Source organism: Rattus norvegicus, chromosome 8, assembly GCF_036323735.1.
Source record: "Rattus norvegicus strain BN/NHsdMcwi chromosome 8, GRCr8, whole genome shotgun sequence".
Classification (NCBI taxonomy): domain Eukaryota; kingdom Metazoa; phylum Chordata; class Mammalia; order Rodentia; family Muridae; genus Rattus; species Rattus norvegicus.
The window spans coordinates 115,505,014-115,518,836 of record NC_086026.1 but is presented as its reverse complement, the minus strand read 5'-3'; the positions used below and the strand labels follow the sequence as shown (position 1 = coordinate 115,518,836).

The window sequence follows — 13,823 nt, the reverse complement described above, 5'->3', positions numbered from 1 at the left end:
CCAGCAGTCAACCATGGATGTAGTTCATCCAGAGTTGTCCACCTTGGTTTTGCCCACGTGGTCTCACACTGGGAACTGAAGCTCTTCTCTTGGGCTAAGCTGGCTGGTTAGGGAGGCAGAGGGATCCATCTGTCTTGTTCTTTCTAGCTCTGGGATTACAAACTCACCCCATACCATCATGCCCAGCCTTTCACATGGGAGCTGGGGATCAAAAACCCCCAAGCTTGCGTGGCCTTGAGCTATGTCCCTAGTTCTAGGTACCATTTTTAAATTCTTTACTCTTATAGAGGACTCCCTGTCTAGGGAATGGTGGCACTCATGCCCACAGTAGGCTGAATCTTCCCATATCCATTAACTTAGTTAAGATGCTCCCCCACGGACATACCTGCAGACCAACTCGGCGCAGATGATTCTGTATTAAGACCGTCTTCTGAGGTGATTACAGTTTATGTAAGGTTGATATCTAACCATCACAAGGGCCGTCTAACCCTCACGACTGTCCTACCAGTTACAAATGATAACCTACATTGCTCAGATGAAACGAACGAAGGCAAGAGGAAGAAATGCCTTCTTCTAAGCCACATAGTCCAGGAATTTGCATCCTGAGATGGCATGTTCCCAAGTCCCTCTTTCTCACTGTAGTGTCTTAGGGTTTTACTGCTGTGAAGAGACACCATGACCAAGGCAACTCTTATGAGGACTACGTTTAATTGGGGCTGGCTTACAGGTTCAGAGGTTCAGTCCATTATCATCAAGGCAGGAACATGGTAGCATCCCAGCAGGATTGGTGCAGGAGGAGCTGAGAGTTCTACATCTTCATCTGAAGGCTGCTAGGAGAAGACTGGTTTCCAGGCAGCTAGGAAGAGGGTCAAGCCCACACCCATAGGACACACTTCCTCCAACAAAGCCATACCTACTCCAACAAGGCCACACCTCCTAATAGTGCCATTCCCTGGAGTAGACATACAAACCATCACATTGCACTCCTTGGCCCCCATAAGCTGTTCAAACATAGCATAATGCAAAATACATTTAGTCCAACTTCAAAAGTCCTCAATGTCTGTAGCAGTCCCAACCATGTTAAAAGTCCAAAGTTCAAAGTCTCTTCTGATATCCATCCAATCAATCACTTAACTGTAATCCCCAAAGCAAGTTAGGAAACCAGCTGGGCAAACTCCAAACTCTGCATCTCCATGTCTGATGTCAAAGAGGTCTTCAGATCTCCAGCTCCTTCCCATCTTTGTTGACTGCAACAAAGTTCTTTCTCTTGGGCTGGTTTCATTCCCTGTTAGTAGCTTTCCTCAGCAACTATCCCACGGCTCTGGCATCTTGAACATCTTGGGGTTTCCAAAGCAACTTCAACTTTATAGCTTCTTGCACAATGTCTGGGATCCACACATGATCTGGGCTCTTCTAAAAGATTTGTGTCACATCTTCAGCCCTGCCCTCTGTAGCACTCTAGGCTCTGGCTGACTCCACTCCACTGCTGTTGCTATTCTTGTTGATCATCCCATGACACTGGCATTTCCAGTATACTGGGGTTTTCCACAGCAACTAGACTTCACCAATAGCCTCTCGTAGGCTCTTTTCATGGTGCCAAGCCTCAACTCCTTTGCGTGGCCCCTTCAGTCCTGAGATATCAACTGCAACTGAGGCTGCACCTTTACTGATGGCCTCTGGCCTCTCACAGTGCCAAGCCTCAGCTGCTCTCCATGACCTCTTCACACCTTTAAAACCAGTACCATCTGGGTGACTCTTACACATTACCAAGTACAGCTGCAGCAGGTGGTTAAACCTGGGCTATCTCTGGAACACAGCTTCTTTGTGTTCTCAGAAAATACTTCCCAGATTTCACCTCACTTATGCTATTATATCATCACTAATTTCTTAGCTCCAGATAACCAGCATCAATTGTCCCAGTAGTCCCTTCTGTTTTTGACTCTAAAGCCAGAGCCTTATGACCAAGTTCTGTTGCTTGCTTGAGCTGAAACATGGCCGGCTCCCTTGTTCTATAACACTAACACCAGCTTTCTGTTTTCCAACTCCTTCACTGCCTAAGCTTGGCTGTCCTAGAACTTGCTCTTTAGATTGACTTTGAACTCAGAGATCTGCAGACCTGTCTCCTTAGTGCTAGGATTAAAGATGTGGTCCACTACAACTGGATTTAAGTTTTACTTAGAACTTTCTGTGTACCAGGCGGGCCTTGAACTCAGAGATCTACTTGCTTCTGTCTCCTGGAATTAAAGGAGTGTACCATTTTACCAGAGCCTAAGCTTTTCATGGCCACTATGTCTCAAGATCCAGATCAAGAGGCCTTGTCTTTCATTTCTGGATTGTAGTTTATTCCAGATGAAGAGTTCAAGTAAAAACCATAACTCAGTAATAATAATGCCTAATATAACTATTTCCTGTTCAATGGCAAACACATAAATAATAAGCTTAGCCGGTTGGGATCTTGCCACAAAGTCACCACTTCCTTAATCTGTTTATCTCCTTGAACACAGGATTCAGCTCCATTCCACTTCCTGGTGCTCCTTTAATACTCGAACCGTATGTTTATATTTTTCCTCTCTCAGCTTTCTATGCTTGTTTAAAATGCTCTTCCTGAGACCTGACCAGAGAACAAAGTCTATGATGGGCATTTCTGGGACTTCCTTTGTCAGTGCAATTAATCTGAGTCTCCTCATCTTAGCCTCAGGAAGACTCTTCACAAAAGGGCAAAAAGCAGCCACTTTCTTCACCAAAATGTGGCCACATATTAAAATTCTTCTCCTTTGAAGCCTTAAGAGCTAGGCTTCCACAGTTCAAAGCACTCTCACAACGAAATCTTCCATATTCCTACTAGGATGGCCCATTATGCTCCGCTTAAAGCACTCCACTTCTTTCCAAATCCAAAGTCCTCAAATTCACATTTTTTTCCAAACAAAAGTGTGGTCAGGCCTATTACAGCAACACCTGAGTCCCTAGTACCAACTTCTTGTCTTAGTTAGGATTTTACTGCTGTGAACAGACACTGTGACTAAAGCAACTCTTATAAAGGACAGCATTTAATAGGGCTGGCTTACAGGCTCAGAGGTTCAGTCCATTATTAACAAGGCAGGAACATGGCAGCATCCAGGCAGACATGGTTCAGGAGGAGCAGAGATGTCTACATTTTCATTTAAAGACTGCTAAGAGAAGAGGGTCAAGTCCACATTCATAGAACACTCTTTCTCCAACAAGGCCACGTCTCCAAATAGTGCCACTCCCTGGGCCCAACATACAAACCATCACATCTTATCCGAGTTTTGACTCCTAGTGTTTCTAGGGAGTACAGCGAGAGTGGGTTGCTTGGTTGCCTTCGGTGGCACTATGATAGTTTAGAGGAGCCAAAGCTCTATCCAAGCTCCTCAGGCCAGCCACAGGGTAGATGGTGGCTGTGTCCTTTCTCTCTTCCTCTGGCCTCTTAACGTTCTCACTCCCACCGTTTCTTCCTCTTTTCCGAGCCCTTACCCCAGCTCAGTGCCAGATAGTTTGTAAACTCCTTAGAGTCTAGTCAGCTCCAACCCTTTCCAAGGTAAACCTCCCTCCCTAGGACTTGCTTCTACCCTCCCAGTCTGTTTTTGTTTTTTCAGGCCAAGAGCCTCCCCCATCTCAGTCCCAGGAATGAACATTCACTTTTGGCCTCTGGCAGCTGAGCACAACAGCTGAAGCCTTAAGTTAAAGCCTGGGAGTCTCCAAGACGAGGGTTCATGGGAAGGTCTTTAGTATGGGGTGGGTAGGATGCGGATGAGGTTTGAGTGTTGTTCTTGAGACGTTCTGCCAGCAAAGAATGTCTGTGCAAACCCATGGGTATGTGTAGTCTCTGCCTGTCTTAACCACTAAGTTGGGATGGAAAGATAGGAAACATCAGAGGTGACGTGAAACGGAAGGGAGCCCCTCAGCCTGGGATCTAGTTTGCCTTTCCCGCAGAGTAAGCGTCAGGAAACTTCCACACAACTGGTCAAACCGCAAGTGTCTACAGAAATCATTTCTGTTTCTTTAAAACAAGACATTTCAAATGAGAACATTACAATGAATGAGCAAACTATGCCTATTTGGGGTCAGGATGTTTGTAAATTTGAGTTCACTCTATCAGCATTTATCTCTTATCCCTAAATATCTCTCTCTCTCTCTCTCTCTCTCTCTCTCTCTCTCTCTCTCTCTCTCTCTCTCTCTGTGTGTGTGTGTGTGTGTGTGTGTGTGTGTGTGTTTGTGTAGTATATTCCTGTAGCCAGACTTCTTTGGCTACTTTGTGGTTTCTTCTTTCTTCTACCTTTTCAACTCTCTAACACTAGATAGGACAGAAAAAAAGAGAGGAATTGGGCATCAGTATCCTTAAACTACTTCCTGCTCATTAGGGGTGCCAAGTTCCTTGTGGCAAGTTTGAACTTCAACATTAGGAGCTCTAATTTCTTCTTGTTGTTTCTTCTTTGTACATGACTACTTAATAAGCCACAACCAACAGCAACCAACCACCAACCCACACCTCTCAGGGCCCTAGCATTTATATCTCCCTCTGAAGAGGTCCCAGAATTTCAAACATTACACAATCACAGAAGCTGTGCAGCTGGTAAAGTCATGCCCCTGCTAGAGCATGAGGCAAATCATAGTCAGCTGCTGTGGATAGTCTGAAGCAACCCAATATCCCATACCTGGGATTAAAATTAGAACCTGGTCTTATAATATTTCTATGTTTTTAAGGAAACCAAAATTCTCACTACCTATGCCCATGTGGGTGAGAGCACTCACAGTCAGAAGAAGACATTGAGTGTCCTTCTCTGTCACTCTCTTCTTTATTCCTTTGAGACAGGGTCTCTCTTGGAACCTGGAGGTAGCTGACAAGCAGCCAGCCTGAGAGATCCTCTTACCTTTGGCTCATCGAGACACTGGGGGAACAGGAGTGTGTCGTGTGGCTACTCTGTTTTTTTTTTTTCCCCATGATTCTTGGGGATTTGAACTCAGGTTCTCATGCTTGCATGGTAAGCACTCTTACCTATTGAGCCATCTTCCTAGCCCCTTATTCTTTTTTTTCCCCATCTTTATTAACTTGAGTATTTCTTATTTACATTTCGATTGTTATTCCCCTTCCCAGTTTCCGGGCCAACATCCCTCTAACCCCTCCCCGTCCCCTTCTCTATGGGTGTTCCCCTCCCCTTCCTCCCCCCCATTACCGCCCTCCCCCCAACAATCACGTTCACTGGGGGTTCAGTCTTGGCAGGACCAAGGGCTTCCCCTTCCACTGGTGCTCTTACTAGGCTATTCATTGCTACCTATGAGGTCGGAGTCCAGGGTCAGTCCATGTATAGTCTTTGGGTAGTGGCTTAGTCCCTGGAAGCTCTGGTTGGTTGGCATTGTTGTTCATATGGGGTCTGGAGCCCCTAGCCCCTTATTCTTAAATATTAAACAGTACATTTCACCACATTAAACCACCTTATAATTTTATTCACAGAAGGAAATCCTGTGTGTGTGTGTGTGTGTGTGTGTGTGTGTGTGTGTGTGTCTGTTGTGTACATGCAGGTTCGCCTGTATGAGGATAACCTTGGCCAATCCTTAGGTGTCACTCACCTTTTCTTGTGAGGCAGGGTATCTTATAAGCTTGGAATTTGCCTAGTAAGCTAGCCTAGCTGGCTGTTGAGCCCCAGGGATCAGTTTGTCCTTGCCTCCAAATGCTGGGATCATAAGTCTGGGCCAACTATGCTCTTTTCTTTTTCCCTGTGGGTTCTGGGGAATTAGACTCTGCTCTCATGCTTACAGAGAAACCACTCTGTGACTGAGCTGTCTCCCAGCCCACATTAGGAAACTCTCCAAGGTAAGAAAACTAAGTACACCAACTTAAACAGACTTTAAATCTCATTTAAAATTTTAAGATTTGCTTAATGTTTACACTCAGTCTTAGCCAGAAGTCTGAGAAAGGGTCAATGGCTTAACCTTTAATTCTTGTTGTAGATTACATCCTTGGAGGAGTGGACACAGTTCTCTAAGGGTAAAGATACCAAAGCAGTTCCCTCTCTCAGGAACCCCACACCCGGGGCCTTGGGACTATTTCTATCACTTTCCTGTATTCTCTCTAAATACTTAATCATTCTAACTTGTCCTGAAATCCTTTTCTGTGGCAGAGTCAGGAATCCCACTTTAACCATAACCCTAAGGGGGACTTGCATTCCTGGGGCTGCTGTTGGCTCTGTTGACTGTGCCTCCCCACTGGGGCAAACATGACTGGATGTTTAGGGTTGTAAGGACTTCAAAGGTGCAGATTCTAGTGATGGTTGATTTCAGCTTGCCTTTGAGGTCCTCCAGTCCCCCTGCTTTGATGTGGATACATTCTCAGCAGGAAGCAATGGGCTTAGTGTTCTCTCTTCACACTGGTGACCATCACACATTCTCTCTCTGCTTCTGCTTGAGTTCCATGGCTTTGGAAAGTTATTAATAAAACCCCATACAGATGTATCTGCGGCAAGTCATAGCTTCCCTGTGGACTCCCGATGCATTTTGTTCTTTGTTACCACAATTATTTTGCAAGGAGAGTGCAGGCGTCAAGTTGGATCCTGAAATTATTGTTCCCAAGAAAAGTTAAAAAGTGAAGCTTGTATATCTAAGTCAAATTTTGATTGAATTTGGCCTCTGAGATGCTCACAGCATAAGGCCTCATGTATTGTCCTGAACAGATGTGGACACAGATGACAGTAACTTAGGACCAGGCTGTTCTGGCATAGAACCCAGATGTACCTACTTCTATCCTAAAACTGTCCCCAAGGAGACTGAAGGCAGATATCTCTCTGCGGCTGCATTGCCATAAAGGGCAGATCAAAGATTATAACCCAGATTCTCTACGATCTAAACGCTTGGCCTAGAACTTTCCCCTGGAGCCACCTCTAAAATGGAGGAGCATGGATTTGTACAGATGTAGGGTGAATGTCTACATTTGTCTGAAGTATTTCATTACTTTAAAACTTCATTTAAAGGTTGTCTTTTATATATAGCTTCAGCCATACTTTCTGTGATTTAAAAGTAGTTGTATACCAATTTAACATATCCCTACAAGGCTTCGGTAATGCTCTTAGGGTTCTCCCGGCTTCTCATTTCTCCTGGCCCGCTACCCTGGATCCTGGTCCCAAAAGCTTCAAAATCTCCTCCCGTGACTTCCAGTAAGACGACAACATGCCACATTCCTGTTTGCAACGGTTTAATCTGGAGTGATAAATTGGGTACATTTGGCTAGTCCGTGCTTAGATCTGTTGGCCATTTGGAAGAGATTTGATTGATGAGTGTTAGCAACTCTGTTCTCAAGAAGACTGTGTTAGTGTCTCCCATGTGTCATGGAGCCCCACGGCTCAGATATGTGGAACATCTGCACATTGGAGGTGGGTATTCTGTAGTGCACAAGAAATGGACCAGTGAGTAGAGTTCAGCTAGGAAGCCATTGTCCAGCTCTGAGTCTTGGTACAAGCTATCCCTCACACTAGAAGGCTACCACTACTGCTTTGCCTGTTAAATTGCCCTCCTTATGCTCTGAAAAGTGACAAATGTCATTGCTTACATCAACACCTTCCCTTGAAATGACACTCCTCTTCCTGAGTTCCTAAAACATATCCGTCTATCAGAATCCTTTCATTCTTGCAGATCTTCTGTCTGTCTTTCCACAAGTGAAGGCATGGCCCTGTCACATTTCTGTCCTCTATATGGCTTGTGGGGAGGACTTTTAGATAGTAGCTACTGGTCAGCTTCCTTACAACTTGATGTTCTTGCCCTGTGAAGAATGAGAGAGGATGCGATTTTGCCTTTCTCAGATTTTCATCCTTTTGTTTTTGGTCTGTGTGTTACATTACTATAAACAGATGTCAATTCTTCATATTTCTTTCCTCATTAAGATGTTTCCTTCAAGTGAGTTGGCTTTGAAAGGCAGTGACAGAGAGAGCGATGAACTCTGTAAAGAGTCTATGGCACAGAAAGTTCTTTTCCAGAGTAACCCTTGATGGTCTGTCTTCCTGAGAGCTCTCAGGACATCTTCATGGTCTGGCCACCTCACTACCTAGAGGAGTGCTAAGAGTTGGCTTGTTCTGGCCAGGAGCATGAAGGGGGAGGAGCAGACCCTCAGTGGGGCTCCACCTTTTGTGCTTTGATAGGGAGAGGGTAAAAAGATGAACCTGAATAAGTTTAGACCCCTGCAGATTTGCAGACCCCACCTCAGTGTTTGAGAGGAAGGACTGGAGAGCATTTCTAGCTTTCATCATGAGGTAGAAGTCTCAGAACCAGTGTTAGTCAGGCCTGGCTAACTGTGGAACCCAGCCTGAATGCTGTGATGTGAATGTAGTCCTTACATAAGATGGTGGGGCAGGGCATGTTCTTCTGTATATAGCCACTTCAGGACCCTGGCTTTTTCTAGCAGTGGCCCCATTATACTTTAGGGGATCAAGCCCCTTTCTTCTCCATCCTTTAAATCTGGCTGGCGAAGGTAGGAGAGGGAGCAAGGAAATACAATGCATGCCCTGGAGTGACGTGAATCATTTTTACCTACATTCCATTAACCAAGCCACAGTCATTGGTAGGAACTCATTGCAAAGGAGGCTGGGAAATGTAGTCTGGTTGTGCCTCTTAAGAAGAAGACACCTCGAAGGTGTTCTAGGGACCTTGTTGTATTTGCTGTTATTATTCATATTTTGTCTTTAATCCTTGTTGTTAGTTATTATACTAATCATGATCAGAGAGGTATATGAAAGAGATAAACAGATCTCCCCATTCACCGACGGACTCTTCCTTCTTACCTGCTAGTTATTATGCCCCAGTCCCAATTACCAGGAATATTCTACAGGTATTTCCTTTACGGCGTCTATCTCTTTCCCTCTGAACATTACAGAACTTCCTCCTTGTACACAGTATGTGTCCCTTTAGAGCTAGGACCCTACATTGTGTTGCACAATGTCAAACTATGTCTACATATTTATTTATGTAACTGGGTATTTCCTTAAAAGCCACAAAGACACTGACTTGGAATTTGAGCCATCTGGTCATGAATTTGTGTGCGTATGTTTGAACTAGGTGGATGGACTCAACACCTTTCACTTGTTTACCTGGGAGACGGAGCACCAGCAGGATGTGGAACGCCTGGTCAGCTGTACTCTCTGCTACGGTAAGAGCTAGGACAGCGCTTCTAATCCAACCGAGGGCTTGAGACTGGATGAGTAAATTGCCAGCCACAGGCTAGACCTGCCCTTCGGACACTCATTAGCTTGGCAAGCACAGTGTGTTAGAATCTGGGAATTCTTATTAAATGCAGATTTTCAGTTTTTCTTAGGAAGTCAGCATTATTCTGAGAGACACAAACACTACATTCCTGAGTGACCACAGACTAGAGAGGATACGTGACTCCTCATGAGTCAAGTGATTGTTGTGCCCCACAGTGCCCCCCTTCCCTGTCCCCTTTGGCATACTCTGATACATTCTGTTCAGTGCTTCAGAGTTCCCGTATATGTGTGAGTGTGAGCGTCATCCTTTAGTGTTACTTTGTATGATGGGTGGTCACTGAACCCACTGAGTAGAGTCCTGGATCCTAGATTAGGGATCTACTTCCAGTTGGTCGTGAGATCCGCCCTCTAGCTCCACAGCTGCTCACCAGCTTGTGTCAGCCAGCACTCTCTGCAGAAACGCATGCGTGCTTACCTGGGAGGCATCCTCATGCATGCCCACTGAGGTGAACCAGCCTTGCTAACTGAGAACCCAGGCCAGAGTGGTTGAACTCCCACAAGGAGATGGTCAGTCACTGGCGGGAGAGAGAAGGCAGGTTCAGGAACGGCTATGTGTGGACCATGCTGTGGCTAAGAAGCTACAGTCACACACACCGTCTCCTGGGGCACAATGGTCTCTCCTTGAACCCCAGTTCCTCTTCTGTAGAACCTCATGAGTGTTCCTTGAGACCTTACTGTGCATTAGGCTTGTTCTGAGCACTACACATATGAACTCATTTTTTTTTTTTTTTGGTTCTTTTTTTCGGAGCTGGGGACCGAACCCAGGGCCTTGTGCTTCCTAGGCAAGCGCTCTACCACTGAGCTAAATCCCCAACCCCCGAATTTTTTAAAAAAATGTAAACATCAAAGCCAAGTGCATTTTTAATATTTTTAAATTAAGCGAATGTGTGTCCTAGAGGTCAGTGGTGTCAGATTTTCCCTGGAGCTAGCGTTGCAGGTGGTTGTGAGCCGCTGCCTGTGAGCACTGGGAATAGGACTCGGGCGCGAGGGTGGTGTGGGCTCCTAACCGCTGAGCCATTTCTCCTGCCGCTGGCCTGGAAGCCACTTGACGAGGTGGGTGTTGTTATCTCCCATATGTCTGATGCATGGAGGTTGGAAGAGACAAGTTCATTCGCTCAAGGTCACGTGCTGAGTAAGAGATGAACCTGGATAGAACCACGCAGCCAGGTTCATTTTAGATCTCACACCAGAAGTGAGTGTCTCCTGACCCGTTTCTCTGGGAAGATGAAACCCATATGCCTGTTTCCCCAGAGAGGACACCATTGACACACCACTGTGTGTTTCCATTAACATCCAGGTTGGGTAGGTGAAGAGGGGTTGCTTCCAGGGGTATGAGTATCCCCAAAGTTGTCACACCTTTGAAAAGTCTCATCAAAAAGTGTCAGCAGGGACATATACCTTGGGGCTTTGCGGCTAGTGGGTTCAGTGCTCAAGAACCTGGAGGTGGTGGCACAGCCTGGCACATCCCGGCACGGGGCACTGACACAGATGTAGTCCCTCCCCCATCAGTTGGCCGTCTACCTTCTGTATACATTAGTACTCCCAGAGACCAGGAGGCCACATGTGGTTAAGACAGAATCTGGGAGGAGCAGGAAGGAGTGGCTGGGATCTCAGAGGAGGATCTGCCCCTCCTCCTTATCCTTCCCTTTATGAGGGGTTGTCAGTCTGTCAGCAGGCCCAGTCTGAGGGTCTCTTGAAAGCACTTTAACGAGGATCCTGTTGCTCACAGGACATTGTGCTTTACAATGGTGATGTCATGTGGGTGGCGTGGCTTTCTCTCCCGGTGTTATGTTTGTTCACTTAGCATAGCGACCTTTTACTTTGCTCAAAAATGATAGAACGTCCTATTTTTTAAAGCTTAATATCCTATCTATGCAGTACACTTGTTAGTCAACACATCATGAGCTTAAAATCGGTGTGTCAACAAGCTCTAGTCGACGTCTGATAACTTCACTACAAGGATGAATACATTTAATACTGACCTGTGCCCCAACTATCATACGTGATTCTTTGCCTTTATGTGTAACCGGAGGAAATGTAAGTTTTCATTTCGGTAGAGGTTATAAAAATAATGCTGTCACCCTCTCTGCCCCTGCATACTCTAGAGATCTCTTGGAGGACTGTGGCTCCAACTTAACACCAGCTGACCACCAGTTCTTAATGAAAGGGTTTATCTCGTGGGTGGGTTCCTAAAATATTGGCAGAAAGGCTGAGTGTACATCCATGTCAAAACTCCGAGCTCTGTCTCAGCCTTACCAAACCAGAATCCACATTAAAAAAAAAAAAAAAAAAAAAAGGAAATGGAGGGGGGGGTGCGATTCCATATGCCTGTAAGGCCAAACCAGCTTGAGATCTCTGACCTCCTGACCAGGAAGTCACTTTAAAACCACCAACATTGCTTTTATAAAAATATAAGCACAAAATGCCAGTCTTACCTGGTTGCTAAGTTGCTGTTAGCTCTAGCAGTCAATGTGTGCTTTCTCAAATGGAAGGGTTGTCTCATGGATGGGTTCCTGAAACCCTGGTAGGATTGCCCAAGTGTATGCACGTCCATGTAAACTTACTTGAAAGCTCATCGCTAGTTCTTTTTTAGGGAGAGGAAACAATACTAATAAACGAGAAACTAGGAATCCAGAAGACCTAGCGGGCATCTCCAACCTGGCCCAGCAGGCACCATGTATCCCGGGGTAGCTACAGTGGTGGTCGGACACATTGGAAGACCCCAATATGCGTTTGCAATATCAATAGTCTTGACGTCCCTGCAGTATTTGAGAATGTGCAGTCAGCTTCAATACTGTCTTCTGAAAAATGGACACCTGTTTTTAAACTGTCAGATTGCTGTCTCAACCCATTTCTTCCCGGGCAGCATTGAAGACAGGTGTCCACCATGAGGCAAGAAGTGCTTTCTGCATGGAAAGAAAGGTTGCCTGGTTTAACTCTTGACTTTCCCCCCGCCCCTCCTTATTTCCTTGCTAGACAAGTGCCGACCAGCCCCCGGGTGCCGGGTGGAATCTCCCAGGCCTCAGGAGTTGGACATGGACTTGGTCTTCCTGGTGGACAGCTCCCAGGGTGTCAGCAGGGACATATACCTTGGGGCTTTGAGGCTAGTGGATTCAGTGCTCAAGGACCTGGAGGTGGCTGCACAGCCTGGCACATCCTGGCACGGGGCACGCGTGGCCCTGTTGACACACACCACCCCAGGCTTTTGGCCTGGTGTGGGTCAAGACCCTGTGCTTGAGTACTTTCACCTGACCTCCCACGGCCACCGGACACAGATGCAAAGGCAGATTCAGGAGGCTGCAAGTGGTTTGCTACAGGGAGCCCCTGCCCTGGGCCACGCCCTGGAGTGGACGCTGGAAAAAGTGCTTCTGGCAGCCATATTGCCTCGAAGGTCACAGGTCCTCTTTGCCATTGTGGCCAGTGAGACAAGCATCTGGGACAGAGAGACGCTAAGGGCTCTGTCCCTGGAGGCCAAGTGCAAGGGCATCACACTATTTGTGTTGGCTGTGGGCCCAGGAGTAGGAGCCCAGGAGCTGACTGAGCTGGCCAATGTGGCCAGTGCACCCTCAGAGCAGCACCTGTTACGCCTGGAGGGTGTCTCAGAGGCAGAGGTAGCCTATGCCAGCAGATTCACGGAGGCCTTCCTGAACCTTCTAAAAAGTGAGTGGCAAAGAGGGTAGGTATGGATGTGGGTGGGGGTGTAGGTGTGGGGGGTGGGTAGGGACTGGGTTATTCTAGGTGGTGTTGGCGGCAGAAACTTACAGATGCTTGCTTTTTTTTCCCTCCATCTTTATTAAATTGGGTATTTCTTATTTACATTTCATTTGTTATTCATTTGTTCATTTATTACCTTTCCTGGTTTCCAGGCAAACATCCCCCTAACCCCTCCCCGTCCCCTTCTCTATGGGTGTTCCTCTCCCCATCCTCCCCGCCATTACCACCCTCCCCCCAACAATCACGTTCACTGGGGGTTCAGTCTTAGCAGGACCAAGGGCTTCCCCTTCCACTGGTGCCCTTACTAGGCTATTCATTGCTACCTATGCAGTTGGAGCCCAGGGTCAGTCCATGTATAGTCATTGGGTAGTGACTTAGTCCCTGGAAGCTCTGGTTGCTTGGCATTGTTGTTCATATGGGGTCTCGAGCCCTTTCAAGCTCTTCCAGTCCTTTCTGATTCCTTCAACGGGGGTCCCGTTCTCAGTTCAGTGGTTTGCTGCTGGCGTTCGCCTATGTATGTGCTGTATTCTGGCTGTGTCTCTCAGGAGATCTACATCTGGTTCCTGTCGGCCTGCACTTCTTTGCTTAGATGCTTGCTTTTTAAAACAGCTTTTATTTTTCAATGTTATTTTACTTGAGAGTTGAAAGCTTTTATATTCATTGGTAATTTCATACAGGAAAATAATCTATTTAGATCATAACACTCTTACTGTTTCAACTCTTCCTGAACCTTCTCCCACATCCTCCTCCCAACTTCATCATTTCCTCCTTCCTCCTCTTCCTCCTCCTCCCCTTCCTCCTCATTTTTCTCCACCCCCCACCCCCCCGCTCCTCTTTTCCACTGAG

At 46.4% G+C, this 13,823-nt stretch overlaps 2 protein-coding genes across 4 annotated transcripts in view; one reads left to right on the top strand and one right to left on the bottom strand.

Annotated features, from left to right (window-relative positions):
* The window catches only part of Rpl29 (ribosomal protein L29), an 893,235-nt gene that overhangs the window by 430,841 nt on the left and 448,571 nt on the right, over positions 1–13,823 (bottom strand). The gene's annotated exons all lie outside the window — the stretch shown is intronic.
* Positions 1–13,823, top strand: part of Col6a4 (collagen, type VI, alpha 4) — a 116,344-nt gene that overhangs the window by 93,393 nt on the left and 9,128 nt on the right. For both annotated transcript variants that reach the window (XM_039081569.2, NM_001412226.1), the window contains 2 exons: positions 9,058–9,148; positions 12,240–12,923. In XM_039081569.2, coding sequence (XP_038937497.1) covers positions 9,058–9,148; positions 12,240–12,923 — 775 coding nt within the window. The remainder of the gene's footprint in view (positions 1–9,057; positions 9,149–12,239; positions 12,924–13,823) is intronic.